The 15,781-nt window shown below is 38.2% G+C and overlaps 1 protein-coding gene across 1 annotated transcript in view; it reads left to right on the top strand.

The window, feature by feature from the left end:
- RP1 (RP1 axonemal microtubule associated) overlaps positions 1-15,781 on the top strand; it is a 351,147-nt gene that overhangs the window by 107,222 nt on the left and 228,144 nt on the right. Inside the window, exons 18-20 of the mRNA XM_063451391.1 lie at positions 1,647-1,849; positions 3,437-3,523; positions 15,072-15,198. Coding sequence (XP_063307461.1) covers positions 1,647-1,849; positions 3,437-3,523; positions 15,072-15,198 — 417 coding nt within the window. The remainder of the gene's footprint in view (positions 1-1,646; positions 1,850-3,436; positions 3,524-15,071; positions 15,199-15,781) is intronic.

Below are 15,781 nucleotides of genomic sequence, written 5' to 3'. Positions count from 1 at the left end.
TAAAGTGGTGGTGAAGCGATATCACCCATGAATCAATCACTGAAAAATCACAAAAAACTAAAAAATGAAAACAATACAAATAAATGAAATTACACACAGGGAAAAAAAATTGAAAATTAATGTTACCCTTTTTGATGGGTACTTCAGTGAACAACTTGCGATCTAGGATCAGCAAAGGAGAAAACTTCTCATATCGTACTTTGTTTTCAGATTTTTTGTATAAACACACATACTGGTTAAATTCACACTTTAAGGAGCCAGCAACATTGTCTCTATTTGATAGCAGTGAGTAGCAATATCCAGTTCAAGCATCAATGTGTAGAGGTAATAAGTATCCCCATCAACATGCATCGTCTGAATGTTTCAATATCTCAATGTGAGTCATGTGATGGGACACAAACAGGAGGAGGCTAAAAGCAGATATACCAATTTTACTCTAAATAAAGTAAAATCTTACATGTATGCTTAAAACCATCCACATAAGCACGAGCGCAACGCATCTCGAGTCTTCATAAAGATGCATAAAAGTAAATACAATACATTTCCTCTTTAAATAGCTCCGGGAGTCTCATTAACATATTTAATTACTTCCCATGTAGTTGTTATGAAATGAGGAGCACCCTGTAGTATTTTCCAGTAATGGGGCAATCATTTATACAATTTCTGGACATAGGCACAGAACTGACATTAGTTAGCACAGAACTGTTGTTTAGGGTTAAGGATATTGTAGCATTAAGGTTAGGTGTAAGGTTGAGGGAGGTATACACTTATCATTAGGGTCAAAGCTAGTTTTACCCAGGTTTTCCACCTTCCAAAAACTTAGATAGAGTGCAGCGCTATGTTAGTGATTTATTAAAGGTAAGAATACATAAAAAAACACGTATACACTTATCCCTCAAAGTGTTGTACATAAAAAATGGAAAACACAAGAGAGAGTGCAATATTGTATGATATACGTAAAGTGTCTTTTAGTGCAGTGAGTGAAAATACTCAAATTTTATTAGAGCCTTTTATATGGATTTAGGCTCTAAACACAACAGCGTCTGTGCCTTTAAAGTAGGCAACTATACCCCTCTTGAATTGGTTCCTTTTCCTCTCAGTGGTTTATGTGAAGGAGAAAAAAAGACAGGAAAACCTCAGGGTGTAGTACTTAGTTATAGTGTGAATTTAACCCACATACAGTAAAAAAAAAAAAAAGAGTGGTGAGAGTGGTATAGGTAGTTAGTGTTAACTACCAAAAATGAATTTAGATCCTAGACATATGAGGTATTTAACAATCAGGACTGAAACTTGAATCTATATTTAGTTCTTATTCTTTAGTTGCATTGAATGTGTAAAAAGTATTACAAGCAAAAAATGTGAAAAAAATAGCATTTTTAACATTTTATTAACACTTGTTGTTTTAGATGTGCATATAAGGTTTGAAAAGAAAGCATATTCGGACCTTTAAAAGAAAATGTATATCTATATATGTATAATATATATTATAATGTGCATGGTGGCTAGAGGTCGACCAATATTTTTCCAGAGCTGTTACAGATTATCAGTTGCTTTTTGGGCCAATAAGCTGTTAAAAGATATATGAAAATGTTATCGTCTCATGTCTTCCTGTGCATTAATATGTAGTGATGATTGTTCTTTTACAGCAGAGATGGTCAAGCAAGGAAGTTCTCAGGATTCATTACCCTTCTCAAATGAATGGAAGGTGTCCATTCTTACAGGCAGTGTTGGGACTGGAGCTAAAGTCTCTCTCTGGTTGTATGGACGTAGAGGAACAAATGGACCCATAACTCTTGGAAAAGATGATCAAGAACAGATTTTCCAACCTCAACAAGAAGATGAGTTCATTGTAAGTATGACAGGTACTATTTCTGAATGGTCACCTTGAGAAGGATTCGATTATTTGAGAAAAATAAAATATATACAAAGGAATGTTAGTCAAATCATGAAATTTTGGAGACCCCAGGCCCCTGCAACAACAAGATTATTAACCAATACCCACACTATTCTCATCTTATGGCAACTGACATTGGCATCCCTTATAGATACAAAAGTCATTTTCTAAACAAGAATATTGAAGAATAAATTCCATCGTTCCAGTTTCAAGAATACTTAGGTGTTTTTAATCATAGAATAAAAAAGTCACTTTTCATTACTCCTTAGCACAAGACATTATATATTAAGAGTGATTCAAGAAGTACATAAGCAATAGAGAACATTAGCTAATTATGATTAGTCTAATGAGTTTTAAATTAATTCAGAAATTAACATTCATGGATGGTAATTTGCATGGTGCATTGCAGATGCAAAATTATAACATTTGTTGGATGTGAAAAAGTTTGTCTTAGAGAATTAGTGGCTCTGCTTCACTTACCATGCCTATATACGAATATACTCCTACTCACGTGGCCACATGGTAATAAAGTTTGAAAAATGACTCAATATAGCCTTTTACACATCTGCATTAACACTATTATTCCAAAAGAAGAAAACAAAAAAATATTTCAAGAAATTTTCAATTTTGCTATAATTGGGAGGAAAAGTCCTTCTTAAATTCTAAAATGTCTGTCAGATTTCTCCTTGAGTCAAAAAAAAACAGCTTTCTTAACTCAATACAAGTAGACACTAATGAGCAGAATACTCCTGCCCAATGTGCAGAGGTGGAGAAATGAATACAGAATGAATGGAGAAGATCAAATTACCGTGTCATGGAGCAGGAAGATATGACAGTAGGCTAGAGGTCTCCAAGGCATGACTGTGCCACCAACCTGTACCAAATGACCATGGGATGTCTAGACATTAAGTTATCAAGTGTCCCTCTATCTAAGATACCTTAGAGTCATGAGTTCCAAAGTTCTGACCTATGCAACATATCTAATTAAGAATCAGACAGGGCTGATGTTAAAGCCTGATTTTTAACCTGTTTAATTAACATCTGCCTGTACTAAATGCTTGTTTAAGACTCAATAAAATTGATTTAATACATACATTGGGTTTGGGCTTAGAATGTAATAAGTGTGTAGGTGGGAATATAGATGGATATGTTGGTTAATTGGTGGACTGCATTGTTTTGCCGGGTTACTGAGGGCGTAACTGTGTATTCATGATTAACCCCTTAAGGACCAAACTTCTGGAATAAAATGGAATCATGACGTGTCAGACATGGGGTTAAAGGTGTGTTGATCAATATTTGGATATCAAAAAATAAATAATGACACCAGTAATGGAGATAAATGCAACAAAGTGTTTCCATGTTTTATTCCAAAAGGTATGAATGGAACGATGGATTTCGTGTTAAAAATTTGTTTTAAGGGGATAGAGAAGAAAATCTCTTTCTCCTAATCATAAATGTGTGGAAATGTCTATTAATATATAGCAAATGTTTTAGATGCAATTTGAAATCATCACCACTATCCAAATTCTTATATACTTTTAGGTGAAAATGCCAAAAATAGGAAAATTATATAAGATAAGGATCGAATATGATGGAAAAAGTGACCAACATGAATGGAAACTACAAAGAGTAAGTCAATGAAAAACATTTTTTATCTAGATTCTCAATACCTGTGTTTTTACTCATTAATGCTTATGTGCTTGTGTGCATATGTGAACCCCTTGCTCATTATTCCTAGAGGGTTATCAGTCATGAGAATATTATATACCTATATTTATTACAGCAGGTGACAAACACCACTTGTGCCACTTAAAGGGACACTCTGGCAAAACTCCCAGTGTTGGGAGATATGCATTCACAAATCAGAGAAAAAAATACAGACCTCTTTAACTTTGTTTTGTGAGGGGAGAAGAGGTAGTTACTGAGCTACGGAGCTGTGAGTGTCAGATTATGCTCTCAGTCTATCAATGGCACCCAGTTTGAGGCTTCTTGATTTAAGCCTTGGAGTGGAATGGAAATGACGGGGAAGAGCTGATAGGAGCTAGACTAAAGACTTTGGGGTTAAATCATTTATTAACGGTTTAACACCTGAAGGTAAGCTGGCACCCTGAGTCTCTCCTACCATAACAACTTCAGTCTAACTAAGTTGTTATGGGGCCCAAGACAAATATAAAACACGTTCTATCTGTTTTTATTATATGCTGCTTGTTTGTTTGATATATCCAAATCATAGTCAAGTGCAAAAAAAATACCTCAAGCATCAGAACTACTACAGCAGACTTTAGTGGTTATAGTGCCTGAAATGCCCTGGCATCCCTCCCAATGTAATTAGTCGGACTGTTTGCAAACACTTATTTCCTCCATTACCAGCAAAGTGTCTGTTATCTGTCATGTGCTAAATAAACCATTCCAGGCGGGGCCGGCTGAGCTCCCTCAGCCAATGAGTTAAGTCCTGCACTTCCGTGCTTAGCTCTGTGCAGAGAGCTTCCACCTCTCATGAGGGAGGAGATCGGCACCCAGTGAACCTCAAGTAAATTGTCACGTTATTAGCAAACGGTTTAACTACTTAAAGTGGGGGAGGGCAGCAGGAGGCTCCTTGCACCATAACCACTGCAAAGGCGATTGGAGTGCTCCTTTAATTTTAAATATCTTTATTGGGATTAAACGACATCCTCATCTTGTATCTGTTGTAGAATACCCAATCCCATCACCAACAAACAACACACATCATGTTTCATGTTTTATTTATGCTATCTAGAAAAATTATCATAGCCCGAAAAAGTAATTTATTAACATTTAGTGGTATGAAAAAGAGAGAAACTTGAACTGCCTATGACTTGGTAGTAGACAAATATTTATCTTGGGTTGTTTATTTTATGACTGAAGTAACATAACTGCAGCTTGATTGCCGGAATCACTTTGCATAACAAATTATGCCATCTGGCTGCTTTAAATCTGTTTGCTTTAGGAATATCAAAACGGAATAGAACTTAAGTCATTTTAATTATGCCCACATGATTTTTTCTGCCATATGCTCTTTTTTCTACAGTCCATTTGATTACCACATGCCATAAATCTCATATGATAATTTGAAGGGTGTCAATGAATTCCCTTTGCTGAATAAGTCATTAGTTTAAGAGTGTTCCCCTGTAACTTGTTATGATTTACACACTTTAAACTTAGTAATAGAACGGGAGTGGCACTCGAGCTTTTATTTTCAAATGTTTTTGTGAATAGGTTTTTTGAGTGTTTTGTGATTCTTTGTCTATCATCTATCTATTCATCATCATGTATCTAATCCAATTCCCCAATCTATTTGATCAGTTTAATCTGTTATATCTACTTTATGTGAAGATAACTAATACATTTATAATAAATTTGATTTATTTGTTATATCAGCGTTATCATTGCTTAACTCTCGGTTATTACTTTGCACTGAGGCTGAACAACAAAAGTATCTTTATCACAAGGTGATACTGAGTAACCAAATGTGTAAAGTATATGCTAATAAATACCCAAGGTGTGTACCATTAAACCAAGATGCCATATTAGTTAAGATCACTTAGGTTTCATACACACCCATACAAGATCTGGTTCAAATCCTTCTTAGTAGTTCATAAGTTTAGTAAGCAAATGCATAAAAAGACCAAAAAAATCCATATGGTTTAACACATAAAATACAATAAATAGTCTGCACAACTTACAAAACATAATGCACAAAAAATGCCCACGCAGGGTATTGTGCCCTCCTCTGACTCCCCCCCCCCCACTTAACAGGGAGAAAGTGGGACTCTAAACTATGCCCCTGAAATTTGACTCTGTCCCCCACAATTTGTTGGTATCTGCAGATTTAAGCCCATGTATTCACCATTCCCTGTTCGACACCATAGGCATTTAGATGCATGTATTTGGAAAAACAACAAGCACTTTAATATACACTTATAATTAGTCTTTATGACATTTGCTTTGTTTTATTCATTTATTTTATTGCACCAAAAATTGGAGGTACTGCCACTATTGTCTATGGAACAACCCGCAATGGACCATTGCAAAATGGTTTGGCCCACCACCATAGAATGGAGTCAGGGTGCTCCAATATAACCAATGCAGCAGGCTGTACCAATTATACTTGGAGTAAACCTTTAAAGCTCTAAGAGCTTTATGACTGGTTAAGGCTTCATCCAATCTGCAACATACCATGTTAATAGACCAAAGTCTATATAACCCATAAAATACTATCAAGGTCGCATGATTGCCATGTAGAAATCTATGAAAAAATAGTTAAGGCTAAGAGAAGTAATACAAATGAGAAATAAAAAGATGCTGGAAGAGACAACTGCAAGTAGCTCTTTTTTGGAAAATACGTTCTCCAATAATGGATAATCCAAGTTTCCTGCTGTATTCAATTCATCTTGCTGTATAGTCCATATACGGGTATCTCATCACATTCCAGAAGACAATGGGGGGGACTTATCCAAGTCTCACCAACAATATCTCATCAAGTTTTCTGTGAATTTTTGTCGTAATTTATTAAATCTGTCAGATTTTCATCTGTTGCTTTTTTGCTCCCTAACCGTCATTAGAAATTCAACACAATTAATTTATTGATTTCTCTGACAGACTTTTTCTTGTTTCCCTTTTTTTTCAACCACTCTAAATTTGGCAGTCTTCTGAAACCAAAATTTCTGCGAAACTGGTGGAATGTATTATAAAGAAATTTCACTTTTTTACTCATTTTTAGAACATTTTAATAAACACACACAAAAAAAAAAGACAGAATGTAACCATCACTCTTCAGAACACTTCGATAATTACCCCCCATTCTCTCTCTCTATTGAGAGTCATTAGAAAAAGTGACCCTAGAATGTAAGGTCTATGGAAATTCCTAGTGTAAATAAAAAAAAACATAAATTTGTGATTTATTGCAATTAAATATACATTTCAGAAGAATTCACTAATTCTTGCTTCTAGATACTGGTCAATATGAACTTGGGAAAGATAATGATAGAAATAAATCAGCATGCCTGTTGTGTCACTATGCCAAAAATGGGCCTGAAAAGAGGTTGGGGTCACATAAAGAAGGGATATGTCATCGTTGGTCGTCCATACTCAGAGCAGACTAGAGCATTCTCTGAATGGTCCTAGTACCCTGATCACTATGCAAGTACGTCTGATATTATGCTCACATTTTATTTGCTGGGGACAGTTCCTTGGTGTCATCTTATTGAAGTGGTCTGGGTGCAGTCCCCTTAACCCCGCAACTGAAAACATTGCAGTTTGAGAGAAACTGCAATGTTACACTGCAGAGTTAAGATTGCCTCCAGCGTCTCCCATGCATGTTTTGCATGAGGACATCAAGCTTTTAGCAAATTTCCTTAGAAAAGCATTGATTCAAAGCTTAATGTGTGAGTGGGGCTCGCTTCGCATGCACATTAGGTAGGCCTAACGCTGAAGTCAGAGGAGGAGGGAGAGTCAGCACATGAAATCAAGTGATTGTTTACAGGGTTTTTAACTCTTTCAATGATGAGGGGGGCACAGAGGCAGAATGACACTGTAGTGTTAGGAGTCCAGTTTTGTCCCTTTAAATAAATATAGAGAGTTTATGCACTAAACACTGAGCTGTGATGAATTGAAAGCCATGTGCAAATTTCAGACTAAAACTAAATTAATTAGAGACGATCGTCTTTATCAGGAGTTCATCAGTTCCCGATAAGCCATTATCGGTTCAGATTGATTTAATAGATGCAATTACGACTATTTTTTTCTTCATTATCCTTTTCTTCAGCCCCACAAAAGGCTAAATGCAAATCCATAATAATCAATGTGACTATATCAATACAAAAAAACAACCAAATTGTCAAAAAAAAAATAAAGCACAGACAAAAAAATTAAAAAGCGACCCAAACAAAAGTAATCCATCTTTATCCTCCAAAGGCTCTGCACAGAATAAAAAACCAAAGCTCTCTGCAGACTTAACGTTCAGAGCAATCTGATTGGTTGGTTTACAATCTATAATTATTATTATTTATCTTATTTATAAAGCACCAAGAAATTCCGTAGCGCTGTATAATGGGCTAACTGTTATTGGCAGGTATACTTAATCTAAATTATGCACTAAGGGTGAATTGAGAAAAATTTTTTAGACAAATATTGTTGACTTTTAATACCCACGTGTTGACTATTTTTGATTGTGCAATTGTATTTTAAATTGAATACCGTTCAGAGTTATGTGAATATAATTCTTTGTATTTCACTTTTACAAGCTGACCACAAGGTGTCTCTGGTGTTAGCAAATAAGGATTAAAATATAAAGATGACATCATCGTTTCAGGCACGTTGTCAACCTTCATGTAAATACACCCAAATCGAGAAATATGGTTTTGGAACAGGATTATTGCTTCTTGTTTTATGAAAGGATTCTATTTTAATGTGTTGTTTGAGAAAATTATTTTTATCTCTTTTATTTGATAACCTTCTTCACAGAGTCACGTGCAAATTAATTAACATCCTTATCAGCAAAATAATTACAGATCTGCCACATTATGCAATTCATTACGTGATTTTCAGGATAAAATGGGATATGCCACAATTATTTTAAAAGACGACTTTTTTTTTCTACATTTGCAAGGTGGACAACAATCTCATCATTTTTAAAAATGATCTATTCTTCATAATGTGTTAATTCTCTTCATACGTTATTGTGTTGATAACAGAAAAAGAAAAAAAAAACCCTAATTCAAACAAACATAGAAAAATCTATGCACTATAAGCAGACATTTGATAAAGCAAATCTCGGTTTATATGCATGTTTAGCATAGTATTCTGGGAGAGCTGGGGGAAGCACAGTTTATCAGAGTTAACGTGTCTAGGGTACGTTTTAGTTTTTTTAGATAATTTGTCTTATTTAGATGTAGCGTGTCAGTATATTTTATTAAAAAAAATGGTAACCCCTTTAATGCTTTTCAATACAGTATGAAAGTTAACATGAGTGTACAGATTTTTAGGAGAAAGGTGTTTACTCTATGAAGGTAGAAAGACAGGGTTTACAGTTCTTATTGTAGGCATGGTAACTAACATAATAGAGGCATTCATTATTTCAGCAGAAAATAAGGAGAACAGTGAATCGTTTTTGTGTTTTTTTTTACTTTGTGTTGTCTTATCTTTTACAAGCTCATTGCCAGCGTGCTACAATTTGCAGTTTAGTAAATAAACACCAAGATCAGAGCTCCAAACTGTCCTACTTTCAGCAGGATAGTCCCGTCGTCCCGATTTAGATTCCTGGTTTTCCCCATCCAAGAATACCAGGGAAATATCCTCGGACTGCACGACACTCTCACATCATTTGATGTGTTAGTGCAGTGCAGCAGGCACTGGAACCATGCAGAGAGCACTTCAGCAGCACTCTCTGTGTGGTTCAAATAGGTTGGAGGCCAGCTCGGAGGCCGGCCCGTTATGGTAAAAACTAAAACAAAAGTTACTTGTGCACTATCCCAATTTCAATAACTGGAGGGTTTTAGTATCAAGCACTCCAATGGCCATTAAAATGTAAGCTCACCTAAAATGTCAAGGCAAAACTTTTTAGGTGATATCTACACTAACAATTCACCTTGCTTCTTTAACCCCTTAATGACTGCGGACATACTAGGTACGTCGTTAAGGGCCGCCGACTTACCTAGTATGTCAGCGGCAAAAAGGACCCCTTTACTTACCTGGACCGGCGATCGGAGATTCCGTCGCAACAGCTCCGGACACCCCGCTTTCCAGGGCCATGTGATCACCATGATCACATGGCCACAATTGGAGTCTATGGAGCTGCCTGCAGGGGGACTGTCTGAGCTGTCAGGCAGTCCCCCAGACAGCTAAAATAGTAAAAAAAACAACAACAAAAAAACATTCAAATAATGAAATAAATATATTATTTATTTATCGCGGGAGGATTGATCTGCTTGTCAGATCCCTCCCTCTGCCTCCATGTCCTCTGACACTGAAGCAGTGTAGGCGCCTGCCATTTTGAGCAGGCAGGTGCCTACTCTGCATTGATGCCGACCCGCGCCAGCCGTCTCCCCCCTCCCGGCGACCTATGGCCGTGTGACCACAGTAAGGGCCCGGCATGCCACCTGTGGCACGCGTGCCATAGGTTCGCCATTACTGATATACATGCATTATATATGTATAATATATTCTAAAATGCATTAATTAGTTTAGAATATATTATAGATATATAGGAAATAAAAGTGTGTGTGTGTGTGTGTATATATATATATATGTGTGTATATATTGTGAGCGGAAAAGTGGAATGGTTGTTGAAGGAAGATATATCAGGCCTGCTTTGCTAAACAGCAGCCAGAGAATTTTCTGTTAAATGTCCCAGGGACAAAAAGCCAGCCAGGAGAGCTAAAGGAGAGAGAGATCAACAACTGTGTTTATAGACAAATCTATTTAGTTTTTTTTGGAAAATTGGTAAGTGGGAAAGCCACCCAATTACAGATAGGGATTTCTGTCTAGTAAGAGCTTAAGTAAGAGCAAGGAATTTTGTTTTGTTTATTACCGTATATACTCGAGTATAAGCCGAGGCCCCTAATTTTACCCAAAAAAACTGGGCAAACTTATTGACTCGAGTGTAAGACTAGGGTGGGAAATGCAGCAGCTACTGGTAAATTTCTAAATAAAATTAGATCCTAAAAAAAATATATCAATTGAATATTTATTTACAGTGTGTGTATAATGAATGCAGTGTGTGTGTGTGTATGAATGCAGTGTGTGTGTATGAGTGCAGCGTGTGCGTATGAGTGCAGCGTGTGTGTATGAGTGCAGCGTGTGCGTATGAATGCAGTGTGTGTGTATGAGTGCAGTGTGTGTGTATGAGTGCAGTGTGTGTGTATGAGTGTAGTGTGTGTATGAGTGCAGTGTGTGTGTGTATGAATGCAGTGTGTGTATGAGTGCAGTGTGTGTATGAGTGCAGTGTGTGTGTATGAATGCAGCGTGTGTATGAGTGCAGCGTGTGTATGAGTGCAGCGTGTGTATGAATGCAGCGTGTGTATGAGTGCAGTGTGTGTGTATGAGTGCAGTGTGTGTATGAATGCCGTGTGTGTGTATGAATGCCGTGTGTGTGTATGAGTGCAGTGTGTGTATGAGTGCAGTGTGTATGTGTATGAGTGCAGTGTGTGTATGTGTATGAGTGCAGTGTTTGTGTGTGTGTTGCAGAGCCTTGGTGGGGGGTGGGCAATATTTATTATTTTTTTAAATAATTTTAATTTTGTTATATTATTATTTATTTTTATTATTTTTAATTTAATTTAATTTAATTTAATTATTATTATTTTATTATTATTATTTTGTTTTGTTTTTTCATCCCCCCTCCCTGCTTGATACATGGCAGGGAGGGGGGCTCTCCTTCCCTGGTGGTCCAGTGGCATTGGTAGTTCAGTGGGGGGGAGAGGGGGCTGTCAGAGCTGTAACTTACCTCTCCTGCAGCTCCTGTCAGCTCTCTCCTCCTCCGCGCTGTCCGGTCAGCTCTTCTGTCAGCTCCCACTGTAAGTCTCGCGAGAGCCGCGGCTCTCGCGAGACTTACACTGGGAGCTGACTGAGGTGCTGAACGGACGGCGCGGAGGAGGAGAGAGCTGACAGGAGCTGCAGGAGAGGTAAGTAAACTGTAAAATAAATTGCCATAATACAGACTATTGACTCGATTATAAGCAGAGTTGGGGTTTTTCAGCACAGAAAATGTGCTGAAAAACTCGGCTTATACTTGAGTATATACGGTATTATTTAAAGCACCTGTTTTTCTTATCAAATAAAAAGGAAAACCGAACTGGATGTGTCCTGGACTTTGACTACCCTAGAAGGCTGTGGTTACTGTAAGATCTGTGACAAAATCCTACCTGTTAAAGAGGTGGTTTGTTACATATGGTGGAGAATGCGAGCAGCCACGTAAGCCTGAGGGTAGAAAACATTTAAAGCTGAACATGGAGCATGTTATCAAGGCACTGATCCAATCCACCTCTGTGCAACAGGAGGCTAACAGGAGAGCTGCAGAAAACAGTGCAGCCCTGCAGCAGCTGGTGCTGGCCCAGGCAGAGTGTGCTAAAATCCTGGTTAAAACACAGATGGAATGCACTGAGTCTTTGGTGAAACAGATTGCTGTGACACAAGCGGAGATGTTTTAAGTAGCCCGTGAGGAGCAGCAAAATGCCACCCAGGGAAATCCAAGCTATCTCTGAAAAGCTGAATGGAGACACTGATGGAAGATACCAGGGGCCAAAGGTGATTCGGGCGAGCCACTACCTTCAGAAAATGACTGCATCAGATGATGTTGAGGCGTACCGTCTGGCATTTGAACGCACTGCTGAGAGGGAGGGATGGCCGGTTGATTAGTGGGCAAGCATACTGGCACCGTTCCTAAGTGGAGAGCCGCAGAAGGCATATTATGACCTAGAACCAGCGGATGCAAGTAACTACAGCAAATTGAAAGCTGAAATCTTGGCACAACTGGGTGTAACCTCTGCAGTACGTGCTCAAAGGTTCCACTCGTGGTCATATTCTTCTGACAAAGCTGCGCCTTCCCAAATGTTTGACCTCGCACGGAAATGGCTACTACCTGAAATCCATTCAGCTTGCCACATTGTGGAAACCTTAGTAATGGACCGTTTTTTGCGTGGTTTACCAGCTGCCCTGCGTCGCTGGGTCAGCCAAAGTGATCCCCATACAGCAGACCAACTGATTGCCTTGGTGGAAAGATATGTGGCTGCAGGAGAACTGCTACATCCTACTTCACAGAAAACCCCCCGCAATCCTAAGCCCCAAGATTCTGCAAGACCTGGTAAGACTGTTCAAGGTTTAAGGGGAGCTGAAGAGCTGCAGCTCTATACACAAAACACCAGGGGGGCATTCAGGTCTAATAGGCCTGGGAGAGGAACTAATTGGTGGTCAGATTATACTGTCAAATGTTTCAAGTGCAAAGAGGATGGTCATATGGCCAAATACTGTCCATTGAAGGATAAACCTATGGAATGCAATATGGGAAAAGATGAAGGAGCACATTCATTTTGGTTAAACTGTTATGGTGCTGTTAACAATGACTATGATAATGACCCTCATAAATGCTGCGTAACTGTGAATGGAAAAATGTCTAAAGCATGACTTGATTCAGGTAGTATGGTTACATAGGTAGCAGAGTCTATAATACCTTGTGTAAAACCTGATCATGTTCAGAAAAAAGGCATTATCTGTGTTCATAGTGATAAAAGATAATACCTCACTGCGGAAGTAAATATTGGAACCCAGTATGGGGATTTAAAGTACCGAGTGGGTGTAGTACCTAGATTAGCCCATTAGGTAGTGATCGGTAGAGACTTTCCTAATTTTCTAGAATTATGGGCAGCTGTACTTAGTCAATCTGCCGAGGATAATGTTTTACCTTTTACCGATATTGACTTGGGTTTTGACCACTGTGACCAAAAAATAAGAAAAAGTAAAAGATACTGCCCTAAACCAGTATTAATAGGAGATAACCCAGCTCAAACTAGTGAGGAGCCTACTAATACTGCAGACAAAGACGATGACTTAATTGATATTGGGATCAGTCCGGGTAATTTTAAAAGTGCTCAGTGGGAAGATCACACTTTAGTGACAGCTAGAAATGATATTAAAGTTGTAAATGGGGTTGCTAATCAGCCAGGAGAAGCACTGCCGTTCCCCTATTTTGAAGTACAAAATGACCTAATTTACCTTGTAGAAAAAAAGGATTCCGATATCATTAAGCAGCTGTTGGTTCCCCAGACTTATCAAAACATAGTACTAAAGTTGGCTCACAGCCACATATTAGGGGGACACTTGGGAGTTGAAAAAAACTAGAGAGAGAGAGTCCTTAAAAGGTTTTACTGGCCTGGAGTTTTTGCTGCTATTACAAACGATTGCTCCTCATGTCCTGAGTGCCAGTACAGGGCTCCTTTCAAGACTTTTCGTAGTCTACTTGTACCCTTACCCATAATTGATGTGCCTTTTGAAAGGATCGTTATGGACTTAGTGGGGCCACTTGTAAAGTCCGCTAGTGGACACCAGTATATATTAGTCATCTTGGACTATGCAACTCGCTACCCTGAGGCCATTTCCTTGCGTAATACCTCTGCAAAATTAATAGCTAAGAAACTTATGTTGATGTTTAGTAGGGTGGGTATCCCTAAAGAAATCCTGACAGACCAGGGGACCCCTTTCAAGTCAAGAGTCAAAAAAGAGTTGTGCAGGCTCTTGCAGGTCAAACATCTTAAGACCTCAGTATATCACCCACAGACTGATGGTTCAGAGAGGGTTTTTTTTTTCTACGTTTCCTGCCTTCTTCTTCTTTACCTTCCTTATATCATATCAATATATCAGGGGTCTCTTTTTCAGATTCTCTTTATTCTCTCCTTCTCCTTCCTTTACTTATGTTCCTTCCTTCCTTCTTTCTTTCTTTCTTTCTCTCTTTCTTTCTTTCTTTCTTTCTTTCTTTCTTTCTTTCTTTCTTTCTTTCTTTCTTTCTTTCCTTCTTTCTTTCTTTTATTTTATAAGATAACAAAACTTCACTTGCCAAAACATGAGCCACTCTCAACACTGCTTCCCTCCTCCTTTATTTTATCCCCTTTTTTTTAATTTTTATTCCCTTTTTTAAATTTTTTTGATCTTTTCCTTTTTATCTCTTTTTTTTTAGTGCTTTCTTTTACCTTCCTTAGGGCAATATCCAAAAGTAAGGCTGAGCTAGTTAGCCCACTTATTATTATCAGCCAACAAATATTCAATCCTTCTCCTGCCTATAACTTTTCTTCTGCTCCACTTGTCCCTGTCCCTGCTATCGTGCATCAGCTCCCACTCCTCCCCTTCCTCTTCCCACGTGTTACCCTTGCTCACGTTGGCTAGTTCTCGCGCGCATGCCCGCGCTCTCTTGTTCGCTTGCATGCGTTCTTGTGTTCACATGAGTTCGCGTGCGTTTGTAAACGTTCATGCTTTCATGTGCGTTTGTGCACTCGCGCCCGCCCACTCTCTCGATGGGAGGAGGACTCAGCTTGTTGTACCGCAGAATCCCCTACCGCCCACCTAGAATCCTGAAACGCCCACTAGTGGGCGGTAGGGACAAGGTTGATGACCCATGCTCTATATAATGTATTAGGCACTAACATTAAAATATATATTGTTTGTTTTTTAGGTAACCCTACAGAAAATGAAAAATGGGAAAACATATTATTTTGAAGTTAGCAAATGGCTGTTAAAAAGCCGCGGAGGGTACATTTGTGAGATTCCAGTGGTTGAAAATGGAAAATTTGTGTACCCAAGTAAGTCCTTTCATTCTTGTGTGTTTGTTTTGTGTTGTATAAGTTTAATTACATTGTTTCCTTTAAGAGTATTCTCAAGCCAAATGAGACACATTTTTCAAAGGGGAATAATCTGCCTAAAGAGTTATACAATTCCTTCATTTAGATCAGGACTAGGCAACCTTTGGCACTCCAGATGCTGTGAACTCCATCTCCCATAATTCCATTACCATTATATTGGTAGCAAAGCATCAGGGTAGATGTAGTTGACAACATCTGGAGTACCGTAGGTTGCCTACCCCTGATTTAGATCATGGTATCTCAGATAATTCCCTATGGTCTGGAATAATTTATTATTACAATTGGTTTTATTCTTCTCATGTAGGTTTAAAACACTCATGCAGCTCATTGTATCAAATGCCCTAATGTACACATCTGAACAGCATATGGCATTCCCCATTAAAAAGTCTCGCAGCAATGACATAGAGAAAGGCACTCCCCTAATACTGTTGCATATTACTTAGAACCATCTGGGGGATAGATATATTGTTTCTTTTTAGAAGTCCAGGCATACAGTTTCTAGAAGATAAAAAAAATATAAATA

This window comes from Pelobates fuscus, chromosome 4, assembly GCF_036172605.1.
Source record: "Pelobates fuscus isolate aPelFus1 chromosome 4, aPelFus1.pri, whole genome shotgun sequence".
Lineage (NCBI taxonomy): Eukaryota > Metazoa > Chordata > Amphibia > Anura > Pelobatidae > Pelobates > Pelobates fuscus.
This window is presented reverse-complemented; position numbering and strand designations above follow the sequence as displayed.